This window comes from Vombatus ursinus, unplaced genomic scaffold, assembly GCF_900497805.2.
Source record: "Vombatus ursinus unplaced genomic scaffold, bare-nosed wombat genome assembly UNPS02014784.1, whole genome shotgun sequence".
In the NCBI taxonomy this organism is placed as follows: Eukaryota; Metazoa; Chordata; class Mammalia; order Diprotodontia; family Vombatidae; genus Vombatus; species Vombatus ursinus.
Window position 1 is genome coordinate 14,353,958 of NW_020954562.1, and position 13,571 is coordinate 14,367,528.

A 13,571-nucleotide genomic window follows, 5' to 3' on the forward strand; every position below is an offset into this window, starting at 1 on the left:
GCAGAGACCAGAACTTGGACACATCACTTTGGAATGCTTTTCAGTGCTTGACATACTTGGTATTTGGCACATAATAGATGCTTAATAAATGCCTGATGACTGGTTGATTGATTGATTGATAGACAGAATTGGAATGAAGCCTAGGCACTGGGCTTGGGAGTCAGAAAGAATATCAATCCAGCTTCAGGTACTTAACCACTGTGTGAATGTAGGCAAGTAACACTTCCCCTCTCTGCTTTCATGTCTGTAAAATAAGAGTAGTGAATTCAATGACCTCCAAGATCCCTTTAAGCTCTCAGTCTATGTTCTTACTTATTTTAGAGATTAAGAAGGAAACTGAGGGTCAGAGAAATGACTTGCCCAAGGTTATTCAGGTCATAATTGGCAGAGCCCACATTTGAATTCAGGTCCTCTGACTTCAAACCTAGTATTCTTTCTACTGTACAATAATGCCTTTCATGAGAATTTACATAAGAACGACTATATATGAGATGTAGCTACTTAGTATGGGAATCCCATAGAAATATCTTCTGTCTCTCCTGCTTGTTTTGAAACATTGTATGTCAATTTCTTCCATTGACTACAATCTATATTTCTGTGAACTTGGGTCCTGGTCCCTTCTCCCTTAATGACAATGGTTAACAGGTTATTGGTTACTAGGGTCTAGGGTTTGTTGTGTTGCTACACAGTATTATGACTGGCCTGGCTCTCTGTTCTCCCATCCCACCTGTAGACCCACCCCTACTCTGACCCTGGGACCAATCCAGCCTCTAATACAAAGGAAATTAGGAGCAGATGGATTCAAAGTTCTGGTAACTCAATCATCTTGCTGTTAGTTCCTGACCTTTTAATCCATTCCTAATGGCATGGTCCCGCTATTGCAGATATTCTGAATTCTTTTGTCTTGAACCCCTTTTGGGCACTCTGGTGAACAGTCTCAGAATAATGATTGTTGTCTTCATTTGTAATTGAAAGAAAAGATAAATTTCAGCCAAAGATTAATAAAAATGAACATGTAATTTTTCCCCATTCAGTTTCACAGTCTTCTGAAATCTATCTACAAATACCTTAGATTAAAAACCTCCGCTCTGTTGCTTTCCTCTATTGGCGCTCCGACTTGTACCCTATTCCTCTGGGGCTAAAACCTAAGTTGGTCGTACTAGTCTCCCCAGAGAAAGGAACCCTGCCCCAAATCACATCCCCTCTGGCTGGGTCCTCCTCCACACTGGCCAAATACCAACCTAGACACTTGGATCATAGATCATGCATTTATAGCTGGAAGGTGAGCTTAGAGGCCGTGTCCACCCTTTTTCCACCTTTTTTTTTTTAACAGATAAAACAATATCCCCAATATGAACTGTCTTACTGTTGCCTAAGCATCAATTCTGGCATTGGTCTGTATTAGGCCCTATCTTTGTTGTTGGGGCAAAGTGGAGATGAATTCTACTTCCAGCCACCTCACCTAAATATCTGTTTTATTACAACCTGGCTCTTCTTAGGACTCTTACCAGTTACATGAACGTTACCAGGGCTGACATACCTTTCTCTACTCATTTATAAAGATCCATGTCATTTTTCCCGTACCTAAGGAAAGCATCAAAACTTGACTGTTGACAGTCAACGAAGTCATAAAGTCCCAATGTGATTTTCTTTCTTTGAACTGTGAAATATGTTGCCTGCCTTTTGGCCCTGAAGCCTAGACGTGTCTCCTTCCCTTTTGGGTGGTGTTTCTTCTTCCCATGAATATTTTTTGTGGGTGAGGGAGGCAATCAGGGTCACACAGCTAGTAAACTTTGTTCTAGCTCTATCATTCAGTCAATCAACCAATCATCAGGCATTTATTAAGCACAGGTTAGATGTGGGACTTGAACCCAGGTCTTCCTGACTCTTAGCCCAGCTTACTGTCCACTACAATGTGCTGATGGCACCTTGTATAGAGTGCTGGACCTGGAGTCAGGAAAAGACTTCTGTTCGTATCTGGCCTCAGACGCTTAGCTAGCTATATGACCCTGGGCAAGTCACTTAACCCTCTTCGCCTCAGTTCCCTCATCTGTCAAATGAACTGAAGAAGGAAATGGCAAACCTCTCCAGTATCTTTGCCTAGAAAGCCCTAAATGAGGTCAAGAAGGGTCAGATATGACTGAAACAACTAAACAACAACAACGCCATGCTGCCTCCCAATTCAATAGAAATGGGTTCTAACTGTCTCTGAAATACAGCAAACATCTACTACCCTTTAAGGCTCCTTGACATTTTTTTTTCTTTGTCTCATTTTGTTTCCTGGTACTCTTTGCAGAAATCCTTTGGTTGAATAAATTCCCTTATGCTTTGCTTATTAACCTGGAATGGACATTGTCAGAATAGCGTTTATATATGTAAGAAGACAATGTACGACTTAGATGACTACCATGTCAGTCCTTTAGAAGTAATGCTCGTAAATAAATCCACTTCCAAAAAACCCACCTGGGGCTTTCATCTCTTGCTTTCTGTGGCCTTACATTTTGATAAATGGAGTTTGAGTCAGGTGTCCTATTTTTCTTATAAATGCTGCTGACAGCCCAGCTTCTCTCTTTGCTAAATGGGGAAAAACACTTGCCACTTATCTACCACTAGGAGGTCAGTGAAGATCAAGAAATGGGTATTGGCTGATTGCTTTGTGTTCCTCAGATGAGAAATAAGATTTTTTTCTTATAAAATAACTCTTGGTTTCTGTACCTCATCAACAAATGAAAAAAGTAAGCCATTGTGAGTTCAGCACCTTGTAAAGCGAAACCTACACCACAGAGAAAAATCGAACTCCTAAAAGGCAGGAAAGAAGAGGAAGTGTTGTCCTCCTGCATTCAGGCAGAACCAACATTTGTGGATGTCAATAGGATTTTCTTACAGCTGTCCAAAATGTCTTTTTCCCCATAGAGATGGTGTAGAGATAGAGAGCGACTGTGTGGTAAAGAAAACCTTGATTCAAACCTACCTCTGACATTTATCAGCTGTGTGATGCAGAGCAAATGATTTAAACTCTATGTATTTCAGGCGACTCTATAGGACTTATATTCTAAGCCGTAGATGAATTGCAATCTTCATGGGTGGAGGGAGTTCCCACACCAGGAGTGAACCTCTGTGTTTTCATGTAGACATATATACATAACACATGCATGTACAAAAATGTTTATGATTGAGTTTTATTTGCTGAAACATTAGTGGAACTAAATCCTGTTGAAATCATGGTAATACGCAAGTTCTATCCATGTTGACTGAAAGAAGGAAGGAGAGAAACAAACATTTATTAAGTGTTTTTTACAATTATTATCTAATTTGACCTTTACAACAACACTGTGAAGTGCTATTATCCTCATTTTATAGTTGAGAAAACTGGGGCAGACAGAAGTTAAGTGACTTGCCTGGATAGTAAACACAGCTACTAAGTGTCTATCTGAGTTTGGATTTGAACTCAGATCTTCCTGATTCCACACCCAGTACTCTATTCCCTGAACTACCTAGCTTCCTCTGTCTAAAGAGTGAAAGAATAACAGGAAAATACTAACACAGAACAAGGAAAACCACCAAGGCAGGAAAGCAAATTAGAGAAAAAATGACCCGGACTGGGATGGAAGAGTACTCCAGTAGTAGAAATCAGAGAAGAAGCTGTTACTAAGAGGAGGGATGCTTGTGATGCTGATAGCCTGTGTGACCACGGTAAAGTTAATGTCACCAGGCTACACTTTCCTCATTTGTAGCACGTGAGGATTGGACTAGATGGTTTTTTAAGTCCCTTCCAATTCTAGATCAAGAATCCCAATTCAGAATTGACACTAAACCACCTAACTACAGAAAAAGGAGTTTATTTCTTTCAGAAGAGCATTGCTATACATGGCTTAGATTTTGTTCTATTTCGTTCTTGATTATCGAAAGCTGGCAAGAAGTAAGAATCATTATGAAGTAAACAAAGACTACCTATGGAATTCTTCCTTCTGGAATTGAGAAATCTAATCATCTAGTTCTTAATATCTACTGTTATGTGATTGTTTTCAGGTACCAAAGGAAGAAATAAAGGAGAGTTTACAAATCTTCAGGGGGTAGCTGCATCTACAACGGGAAAGATATTAATTGCAGACAGCAACAACCAATGCGTGCAGGTATGATTGGAAATTTATTAATAATAACAGCTAGCATTTGTATAATCCTTTTAAGATTTGCAGAGTGCTTTACAAATATTATCTCACTTGATCCTCACAGCCAACCTGAAAGTTAGGTGCTATTAATATCTTCATTTTACAAGTTAAGTGACTTGCCCAGGGTCACATATTGAATACGTGTCTGAGGCTAGATATGAACTCAGAACTTCCTGATTCTGTGTGTAATGCACTATCCACTGGGTCACATAGTACCCTCACAACAGAAAATGAACTTAAAAGTTGAAATGATTATTTTGAGAGAATGGATATGATTCCAATGTTTATTACTTAAGGATCTAAAACACTTAGGCAATATGGTCTGTGTGTAACAAACTAGCTTAGATAATGAGTTAAAAGGATGTTTCTCAAGGGATAGAAATCTGTTCCTGTTCTGTGTGACTGAATATATTAATTTTAACAGATGGTCTTGTTTATGTCACCCTCCAGTAATTCTTGTGGTACTTCTCGCGCTTTTTCTTTTTTAACAGATATTCTCCAATGATGGCCAGTTCAAAAGTCGTTTTGGCATCCGAGGACGGTCTCCTGGCCAGCTGCAGCGGCCAACAGGAGTTGCTGTTCATCCTTGTGGGGATATAATCATTGCAGATTATGATAATAAATGGGTTAGCATTTTCTCTTCTGATGGGAAGTTTAAGGTGAGTTTAATAACATACACATTGACCTTGAACAGAAAGTAAAAAGACAAGGGGAGGAGAATAGAGTTTGTCTTTTTAAAACATCAAGAAAATAATCATTATTTCAGTAATAATCCCCTCTCACACCCTTGAGTTTATTTTAAAATATTGAAAACAATGGTATAATATTAAAATAAGGCTCATGAAGAAACACATCAATTGAATATGGATGACGAGGTTTTAAAAAGGTAAATAATTGGAAGCTGAATGCATATTGAAGCAAACTTATTTTTTACTTTATTTTTCTTGGTTTTTTCTTTTTTTTTGGTCTGTGTTTTCTTTCACACCATGACTAATATAGAAATATGTTTTGCATGACTCTATATGTATAACCTATATCAAATTGCTTGCCTTCTCAATGAGAGGGGAAGGAAGGAGATAGAAAATTTGGAACTCAAAATTTTAAAAAATGAATGTCAAAAATTGTTCTTTCATGTAATTGGGAAAAAATGAGGTTTTTTTTAGAATTTAATTAAAAAATAATAAAAGGTAAATTATTCAGTTCCTTAGTTGTTTTGGAGTAGTGGAAAGGACAATGAATTTGGGAGTCAGAGAACTTAGGTTAAAATAAGTCTTTTCCATTTCTTATGAACATTGCAAATTTGAATAGAAAATTTCTCCTTTCTCTTCAGCACATACTGTAGTTGTTATTATTGTTATTGATAAGATGCTGGCTCAGTTTCTAGAACCATAGAGCTAATCTGGGAAAGCTGATTAGTACAATATTGCACAAAATGGGGTGAGGAACTCTTTCCTCAACTAATTACAAGGAAATAGGTCCATCGGTTTCCATTTTAAGTGGCAGTACAATATGTGTGTTGGGAGTGTGTGGGTGGTGAACTGCATTTACTTGCTAGTTGATGGATTCAGAAATGGGCAGTAGAGTTCTCAGAGGAAGAACCTATTTGTTCTTCATAGAAATTGAATAAAGAGCAGTGAGTCTGACTAGAAGGTGGGTTTTCTTTGTTTTTCCAGAAAAAGAATTTAGGACAACTGATTTAATTATTTCTGACTTGTTAACTTTCCAAATCTCAGATGTAAGGCCTAGTCTAGAGCAACTACGTAAAAATATGGATTAAAATGTAGCAGGTCTCAATACCATCAAATTGTGCTCATTTCTTTCACAGCCTCCAAATTTTTTGTTTTTATAGAAACTTGGACAGTTGTGTCAGCATAAACTATTGAAAGCTCCTCTCTTCCTTCTGCATCTCCTCCTCCTTTTTTTCACTTGTGTCTTTTGTTTTGTTTTGTTTTGTTTTGTTTTTGCTTTTTGGTGAGGCAATCAGGGTTAAGTGACTTGTCCAGGGTCACAAAACTAGTAAGTCACATTTGAATTCAGGTCCTCCTGACTCCAAGTCCAGAGCTCTATCCACTGCACCACCTAGCTGCCCTCATTCAGGTCTTCTTGATCAGTTTGGAATAAGCTGTAACCAAATTGGCCACTTTAATACAGACAGAATTTTTAAAATCTAATAACTTATACCCAAAACATAAATGCTGAATTTGAAGTCAGAGAACCTGGGTTCAAATCCCAGCTCTGCTAATTACTACCTGCATGACCTTGTGCAGATTCCTGTAGCTCTCTAGGCCTCAGTTTCCTCCTTTGTAAAATGAGGGGATAGGGGATAGATGAGATAACCTCTAACATCCCTTCCAGCTCTAAATCTATTATCCCTATGATCTATGATTTTGTTTTATCTTCATTCATTCCTTCCATGATCTGAAGATATCTTGTTTTCCCACTTTAGAAAAGCTTTGGCATGTGACTGATTTATTTTGCTGTTTATTTATGCGGCATTTAATAAGGCATTAAAATTCTATGCCAATGACTTGAAAGAAGAGATATCAGAAAACATCCTGACCGCCATCCCTTTGCAGAGATAGAGGGTCCACAGATGTTGTACATGGCACATATTTCAGCCTTTTTTCCAATATATTGATTGGTTATGCCGATTTTTTTCCTCCAAGTCTTTTTTTTTTTAATTTTTAAAATGCTATTTGTTTTGCAAGATGGCCCTCTTGAAGGGAGGACCAGAAGGATCCAGGGAGGAAATGTGGTAATATTTAAAAAATCAAACTAATTTTAAAAAAATATGCTGAAATGAGATTCACTTACTAAGGGAGAGGAATTTTGTATTTAGAACTTCCTTGTGCCTTTTCATTCAGATGCCCAGTATTCTAGATAAAGTGGGGGTTGGGGTGGGTGGGACAAAGCACACATTAAATAAAATGATCATTCATTTAATAATTTAAATAATTTAATTATTAAATTAATTTAATAATATTGTACAGTAAAAGAAAATGCACTGAAGAACACTTTCACCCCCTAGAGGATTGAAGGCTGCTGTACAACACAGTTTCAACAATACCTTCTGTTGAAAAGTATGGACTAAAAGGGACCCAGAAAAGCCACTCCTTGCTTACTGAAATAGTCATTGTTCAGGGAGTGGAGATGACATCTATATACCAGAAAGCCTCTGTTTTCTCCATTTTACTGGTATTTGCACTAGTAAAGTGAATGATCCATGTGAGACTTCAGAAAATCAGACCTTGAGTCCAAATTTTAGTTCTTCATATTGTGAAGTCCTAGACTTGATACAATGATCATATTATTCAATTTTCTCATTGAGATTTGACCCTGGGAAGCTCTTAATCTTCTGTCTGTGTCTCAGGCAACTCTCTCAGGCTATAAGCCGCAGACAGACCCATTGATTGTCCTTACTGGAAGTTCTTTACACCAGTAAAATCACAAGTCCTGACCAAAACAGGGACAAAGCTGAGTTGTGCTGCCCCCCCCCGCCCAAAAAAAAAAAGGCTATTCTAATGCTTGTATAGTAATGCCTGTGTGCTGATAAGGGTTGTCAGTTACTCTTACTTTCTTGATACCTTTGGGTAAGCCAGGATACTCCTTCCCTTGGGAAGGGTTACTTCCCTCTATCTACTCCCTAGACTCCTCTCCTTTGGAAAGGTCTCCCCTTTCAAAACACAACCTGGAAAGAAGTCTTACAACTAGCTTAAGGGCAGCTAGGTGGTGCAGTGGATAGAGCACCGGCCCTGGAGTCAGGAGGACCTGAGTTCAAATTCGGCCTCAGACATCTAACACTAGCTGTGTGACTCTGGGCAAGTCACTGTAAACCCAATTGCCAATAAATAAATAAATGAATGAATGAATGAATGAATGAATGAATGAATAAATAAATAAATAAATAAGAGCTAGCTTAGTTAGTCACAGCTCCCCCAGCTACTGCTGATTCATTCATTAACTAGAATGGGGATTCTCAATTTAAGGTCCATGAGCTTGTTTTTTAAATATTTCGATAACTGTAGTTTGATATAGTTTGATATATATGTTTTAAGCATTTAAAACATTCAGAGAAGGGGTCCAGAGGCTTCACCACACTGCCAAGAGGGTCAATAACACAAAAAAAAGATTAATAACTTCTGATGTAAAAAGTCAGGATCCTTGTATATGTGTTCCCTCTCTGTCCTGGGACATTGTAAAATTGAATAAATAATTCCCTTTTTTTCAACTCAGAGCCCTAAGTCAATAATGGATCACTGGCAAAAATCCTACAGCTTCAGAATCTGTCCTGTCCAGTATACCTCTCAGTTGTCCCTCTCCACGGAACTTGGGCAATGCAGTAGTTGATAAACTTTAACATGATTGCTGACATTAAAAAAAAAGAAAAAGAAAGGAAAGTTTAAGGAACTGTGATAAACCTCCCACACCCAAGAAAAGCACCAAGCTCATAAAGTGAACTATCATTTATTAAATAAACACTTACTATGTGCCAGCCCTGTACTACGCTCTTTACAGATATTTCTCATTTGATCTTCACAACTCTAGAAGGTAGGTGCTATTATTATCCCCATTTTATGGCTGAGGAAACTGAGGCAGACAGGGGTTCAGTGACTTACTCAGGGTGACACATCTAGTTAACCGTCTGAGGCTAGATTTGAACTCAGGTCTTCCTGACTCCAGGCCCAGTGCTCTATCTATTGTGCCACTTAGGAAAGGAATAAAGGATCACCTGCTCCAGGCTCAGGAATCCCTAGCAGTTACAGTAGCAAAACATTTGCCCTATTTTCTGGGCATGATTTGATCGCACAAGTGTGCCCTACAAACCATGATGGCCACATGTCATTTCTTGCCTCTCCTTTTCTCCTCTGGTCCACACTCTCTGGGGGCTGCGCTCCCCCACAAGCCCTTATCATGAGGAAGGGCTAGTTTGTTAGTCAAAATCAGCCCATTCCCCCACCCCTTAGTCCCAGAACCATGGAACATCCTCCTCCCCCCAAAGCAGTACAAGGAAGGAGTTCTGGGTATATTTTAGCCTGGCCAGCAGACCTTCATCTCCAGCATCCTGACCTCTTTGACAGCATCACACGAAGAACACCAAAAAGGATTTTCTTGGTTTGTTTGGAATTCAAATAGCAAGAGAAGAGAGCCTTCAGCTACTTGGGGATCAGTTGGTATCATGTTAGCAAATGACAAAGAAAACTTCCTACCCCTTATGCTAGATCCCACGGGCTAAAAGAGAATTATGGCTAGAAGAACACAGTAGAGAACATTTCATCCAAACTGCTCTTTTCATACCTGAGGAATCTTGAACTCTGGAGAGGCCATGACCTTCCTCAGGTCACACAGAAAGTCAGTGCCCGAGTCAGAACTAGAAATCCCGGATCTGCAGTCTGTTCCCTTTCCGCCATGTTCCCTACCTACTTCTTTCGAATAAGCAGTTCCCTCCCACTGACATATTATGGTCAGCTGTATTTCACACTTACTATGCCTATTTGATGCTCAGCTCAGGTGCCGTGTCCTACTGGAAGCCTAGAGACATACGTTAACTCTACCCCATCCCCAACCAATAACCCCCCGCCCAGATTACAATAATCAGGATCTAAAATATTTTTTTCATGAGTTTTCTGTGACTTGCAAAGCCCTTTACAAATATTCTTTCATTTGATTCTCACAACAGCCATGGAAAGTAGGCATTATTCTTTTCCTCATTTTACAGATGAGGAAACTGAGACTGAAGGGTTCAGTGACTTGCCCAGGGTCAGACAGCTAGTATGCTGCAGACCTGAGACTAGAACTTATTACTCTAAGACCAGGTACAGTATTATCATTTTGTTTTAGAAAATCTCTGGCCCAGGATCAGAAAATCCTCAGTTAAATGTATACAGCCTAGCACCTGCCCCCTCTACAATTTCAGAGGTATAATTAGGTTCCTGAAGTGTCACATATTTGCCACTTCTAATTTTCTTATCCAGGTGGCAAAATCATAACTGCTTCAGATATACTCATTGATGCACATTGAGGATTTAAACTCTGCTTCCCCATCCAGACTCTGCTTTTCAGGTTTTAATTCTTCATGCAAGAGTAATATAGATCAATTTTATTGATCATTCTGATTGCTTATGGAAATGGTATGCTGATGATTGTTTTAGTATCATTCTGCCCTTGCTTAGTTGCCGAGCCTTGTAATCATTCCCATATCTGTCAATTATAAAGTCCATTATTCATAATTTCCCTGTAATTTGCCATTTGATAAATTTCAGTGTGTTTCTATTTAGTTTCTTTTCTTATATTGGCAGAAATCTGTTATCAGTCCTTTAAGGACTAAGCCGTAGAATAGAAAGTTGAGATGGCCACTTGCAGTGTGTATCTGAAAGCATTTAGCCATCTAATGAACATCGACCTTCCCATTATGCATGTCCATTAAGGGATAGGGATGAGACCTGGAACTTCGTTAGTATAGGGGACTACTGGGTAAAAAAATTTTAATCATGTAGTTACCACCTTCTCTGCGATTTGTAATTTTCAAAAGTATTTGGTTGCAACCCACAGAAGTGCTTAAGGGGTCTCAAGTGGAAAAAGTTTAAGAAGCCTTGGCCTAGAGCAATGAGAGGTTATGTGATTTACCCAGCCATTTTGCTGAAGGCAGCCAGCCAGTATGTGTCAAAGGAAGGAATTGAACTCTTGTCTTCCTAGTTCTGACAACAGTTGTCCATCCCATATGGCATTCTCTTCCTTTAACTGCCATTACAACTTTCTTGGAACACATTGATGTTTCATAGAGTACTACATTTATTTCTAAACTTGCTGTAGATTAAACTTTTTAATGGTAAAATGGTTTTTTTTAGGGAACATAACCAAATTCAAGAGGCAAAATTTTCCCTAAGCCAGGGATTCCTAACCTGAGGTCCCTGAACTTTAAAAATATTTTTTATAACTATATTTCAGCATAATTGGTTTCCTTTTTAATCTTATATATTTTATACATTTTAAAAACATTATTCTGACACTTCTAGAGCTATATCCCAAAGAGATCATACAAGTGGGGAAAGGACCCACATGTACAAAGATATTCATAGCAGCTCTTTTTGTGTTGGCAAAGAATTGCAAATTGAGAGGATGCCCATCAATTGGGGAATGGCTGAGCAAGTTGTGGTATCTGAATGTGATGGAACACTGTTGTGCTATAAGAAATGATGAGCAGGCAGACTTCAGAAAAATCTGGAAAGACTTGTATGGTCTGATGTTGAGTGAAGTGAGCCAGAACCAAGAGAACATTGTACACAATAACAGCCACATTGTGTGATGACTAATATTGATAAACTTGACCCTTCCTGGCAATACAAGGATCTAAGACATCTCCAGAGACCTTGTGATGGAAAGTGCTATCCACATCCAAAGAAAGAACTGTGGAAGTTGATTTGCTATTTTTTTTTCTCTTCTATTCAGTTTTGTTTCCTCTTTCTGATGGTTCCTCCTATTGGTTTTAATTTTTACTTAGACCATAACTAATGTCAAAATATGTTTAATATGAATGTAAATGTATAGCCTATATCAGATTGTGCACCATCTTGGGGAGGGTGGTGGGGAGGGAGGGGGAGAAAAATTTTAAACTCAAAAGCATATGGAAGTGATGATTGATAAATCAAAATAAATGAATAAAAAAAACATTATTCTGAGAAAGGGTCCATAGGCTTCACCAGATTGCTCAGGGGGTCCATAACACAAAGAAGGTTAAGTACATAAAGTACACAGACTGATGGATCTTGAACAACATCGCTTGCAATGGTTTATTTCCATTCTTTTTTCTATCCATAATAGAGCTTGGTCTACTCAATTCATAGAGTATTTATCTTCATGCTAATCATGGAATTAAAAGGCAGGCCTATGGTCATCCAAATGGAGGGATGCCATTCTCTAGGTAGGAAAATAGTGACATGGTCTTTCTTTTTAAATAGTGTTCTATTTTTTTTCCAATTACATGTAAAGACAATTTTCAACATTCATTTTTTGAAAGATTTTGAGTTCTTAATTTTTCTCCGTATCCTCTTTCCCCTCCCCCCTCCCTAAGATGGCAAGCAATCTCATATAGATTATACATGTGCAATCATGTAAAACATTTCTACATTAGTAATGTTGGGAAAGAAGAAGCAGAATAAAAAGATAAAGCCACACACACACACACACACACACACACACACAACAAAGAAAGTGAAAATAATATGCTTTGATCTGCATTCAGACTCCATGGTTCTCTCTGGATATGGATAGTGTTTTCCATCATGAGTCTTTTGGAATTGTCTTGGATCATGGTATTGCTTAGAAGACCTAAGTCAATCATAGTTGATCATCACATAATGTGGCTGTTACTATGTACAGTGTTCTCCTGGTTCTGCTCACTTCACTTGGCATCAGTTCATATAAGTCTTTCCAGGTTTTTTCTGAAATCTACCTGCTCATCATTTCTTACAGCATAATAATATTCCATTACATTCATATGCCACAACTTGTTCAGCCAGTCCCCAACTGATGGGCATCCCCTCAATTTCAAATTTTCTACCACAAAAAATTACTGCTATAAATGTTTCTGTACATGTTGGTCCTTTTGCTTTTTTATGATTTCTTTGAGATACAGACCTAGTAGTGGTATTACTAGTGCAAAGGATATACACGGTTAGATTGCCCTTTCCAAATTGCTCTCCAGAATGGTTGGGTAAGTTAACTCCACCAACAATGTAATGACATCTTTAAGAAAGTTCTGCCATCACTTTCCTACCTTCTCTATCCTTCTCATTGCTATCTGGGACCAAGTCTATTGTTAGGTTCCCTTCAGGACCATTGTTGTGGCTTCAGTGTGCCCTTCATGAGAAATCCATTAAGTAGTGGACTATATGATGGGAGAGGAATCTTCATTCTCCCTTTTCCCAGGTTCTTCTCTCTTCTCGGACTCATTTCTGACTTGGAAAAAAGGACACCGTGGAACTATCACCGAAAGACTTTCCTTTGCATCCATTTTGCATGTCTACACACAGAGACAGCCTGAGTGAATATCTCAGGGAATGCCTAGTCCCAGATGCTAACTGCTCACATCCTAGCCATCTTGTTCTTTAGCTAGAATGGCTGTTTCAGCCATATGCTATATAGGATAAGAAGAGTAAGGGATTTCTCCAACAATTCCACAAGCTGGCTGTGTCAGGGTTCGTTGGTTTACGAGCACCTTGAACTAGTTGAAACCACAAGCCCCAGTGGCCTGCATTTTTCATATTATACTCACTAAAAGCTGTTACCAGGTTTCCTAGTGCCCAGTTTACTATTTGGCATTCTTTTAGGCTACTCAAATAACACAATGTATGACCATTATAATATGTGAAGTGACTCCATACTGCGAACAGAAAGAGTTAATGT

At 38.6% G+C, this 13,571-nt stretch overlaps 1 protein-coding gene across 5 annotated transcripts in view; it reads left to right on the forward strand.

The window, feature by feature from the left end:
- TRIM2 (tripartite motif containing 2) overlaps positions 1–13,571 on the forward strand; it is a 139,676-nt gene that overhangs the window by 111,801 nt on the left and 14,304 nt on the right. For all 5 annotated transcript variants that reach the window (XM_027866886.1, XM_027866887.1, XM_027866889.1 and 2 more), the window contains exons 7-8: positions 4,030–4,133; positions 4,661–4,828. In XM_027866886.1, coding sequence (XP_027722687.1) covers positions 4,030–4,133; positions 4,661–4,828 — 272 coding nt within the window. The remainder of the gene's footprint in view (positions 1–4,029; positions 4,134–4,660; positions 4,829–13,571) is intronic.